This window comes from Papaver somniferum, unplaced genomic scaffold (genome assembly GCF_003573695.1).
Source record: "Papaver somniferum cultivar HN1 unplaced genomic scaffold, ASM357369v1 unplaced-scaffold_2189, whole genome shotgun sequence".
NCBI lineage: Eukaryota > Viridiplantae > Streptophyta > Magnoliopsida > Ranunculales > Papaveraceae > Papaver > Papaver somniferum.
In genome coordinates, this window is record NW_020632030.1 from 1 (window position 1) to 2,213 (window position 2,213).

The 2,213-nt window shown below is 35.1% G+C and overlaps 1 protein-coding gene across 1 annotated transcript; it reads right to left on the reverse strand.

Moving 5' to 3' along the window:
- Positions 1–64: 64 nt before the first annotated feature.
- Positions 65–2,145, reverse strand: LOC113340459 (glycerophosphodiester phosphodiesterase GDPD6-like; the record flags this gene model as incomplete). The annotated part of the gene is made up of 4 exons (XM_026585595.1): positions 65–507; positions 908–1,126; positions 1,520–1,629; positions 2,068–2,145. Coding segments are annotated over 4 exons (638 nt in total), but the record flags the coding sequence as incomplete, so codon positions are not given.
- Between the last annotated feature and the right edge of the window lie 68 nt (positions 2,146–2,213).

Consider the following 2,213-nt stretch of genomic DNA (forward strand, 5'->3'; position numbering starts at 1 on the left):
GGTGCACCTGAGAACAAAACAGGTACAAACAGATTAAGATAAGAGTTTACAAAAGGTTCATTTCGTCAGACAAAATTTGAGCAACAGATGTGTAACTAATCCTGGAAAGAGAAATTTTAAGGGATTTCATCTACTTTTTAAGATATCAATCCTTTACAATTCTTTCGTTACTGATTCAACCTCTATATTTATATTCGTATATACCAAAACTAAGAGAAATTAACCCTGAGAACATGTAGCGGTGGTCGCTCAACATGAGAATAAATAACGGTCACATCAGTGAGACGCTAGGAGCGTTATAACTGATATGGATGCTGCAAAAACAAATAGTGACGCAGAAGGTTTACAAACCTGCAGGTCATGGGAATGTGCTTTGGCGACAAGATCTGTTGGTGTTAGTAGATAATTGTGGTCAACTGGTACAATTGTATCTTTCCAGGGTCCAATCCCTACCACATACTTTTTTATGAAATCCAAGTAACTATCCGAAGTAATCTCCTCATAAGACTGCACATATCCAATGGTCATTCCTTTTAGTTAGGAATTACGAACAAAATTAATATCGACAAGGGAACACAAAGAATCAATTCAAACGCAGTAACTACTAAAAGAAAGAGCATAATAGCTGAGCACTGAATATACCAAAACATGGTTATATCGCTAAAGTGAAAACTTCTAAAACTCCATGAATTGAAAAAATTTATCACTATTAACAACATTTGTACAGAGAATTACCCAAGTCTTCAGGCATTCTGTTTGAAATTTTCTTTAGTTGATTGCATATATTTATTTTCTCAGTGAAAACATCTAGGAAAAATGCTTCTTGCAGATGAAGACCCTCCAAAAAAGTTTGTAAAAAACATCTTCGAGAAAGCAATGATAGAACAATCAGAATAAGAAGGATAACCTGGTTTGTATCCTGGGTACGGATAGTCACATCATCAATTAAGAAGATTTTCGGCAAATCCGTCATGTTCGTAATGTATGTGAGAGAAGTTGGAGCAAATGACTGGATAAAAGCAGGCTGCTTCATCCACTCTTTTGACAAATACGAGCCTGAGTACCCGTACTTCTTAAGCGTGTTCAGAAACTTGTCCTCAAACTTTTTGCCGTCTGCCCATTTAACCTGTTAAAGAACAGCGTTAGTGCATACATTAAACATGCGTAAATGTAGCTGAAATGTCGGACATACAACTGAACATCACCAATTAACATATCAGAATAGGATAGACATCAGAAATATCTGATGACTCCATTTCACATTAAAGAAAGAGGGTCACATGAATGTGGCTTGGGATTGTTTTGAGAGTAGTTAGTATTCTAGCTCCCAATGGGGAATATGATAAACTTCATGTAAAAAACAAAAAATCCTCCGGTAACCACATACACCAATGTGATCGTCACTGACCTTGCTCACATATGTCAAGAAGGCGAACTTATATCAGTTTCCGTGCATTCTGGAAAGGTTTATATTGATACTCCTTCGAAAGGGTGTAAAATATTACATGGAAATACTCACATGCTTGTTGATGAAAACTGGATCTTTAATCTCGGGATAGATTCCAACAACTCTGGGAGCATCCAGCGCAATTGAAATGAACTCTTCGAAAGTAATAATTGAAAATTTCCCTGCAGTATATCACAGAACTTGTTCATAGAATGAAGGTGGCAATTACCTAGAACTAAGAAGGTTTTCCTGATGAGAACTTACCGTTATATTAAAAGGTCTAAATGTCTGCAATGGCTGTTTATTCTTGTTATCGAATTTGCTTGGAAGTGGATAAAATGGCCTTCCAATACATTCTCCAATAAGTAGGGATAGTAATAGAAATTGCACAACCGCTGCAGATGATAATATCATATATACAATCATTATGAATGGATCCATTCCTATCGGGTAACTAATTGGATTGGTCTAGGCACACAAAAGTAAAGTATATTAAATTATACTACTAATCACCTAAAAATGAAATTAAAATAAGATTAATTACAGTTCCAGGACTAAAATCTGAACTAATAATAAGAAACTATGAACCCTAAAAAAAGGATCAAGAGTGGTTTACTTACAGATTGGGAGAGTCATTCTTGAGTTCCTCCTTGTCTCAGAGACCTGAACTCTTTGATTCCAAATTTCTCTCTCAAAACCTTCAACAATTATAAACAGTAATAAAAAATGATTTATAAAGGAAACTAAAAATGAAATTTAAAATAGG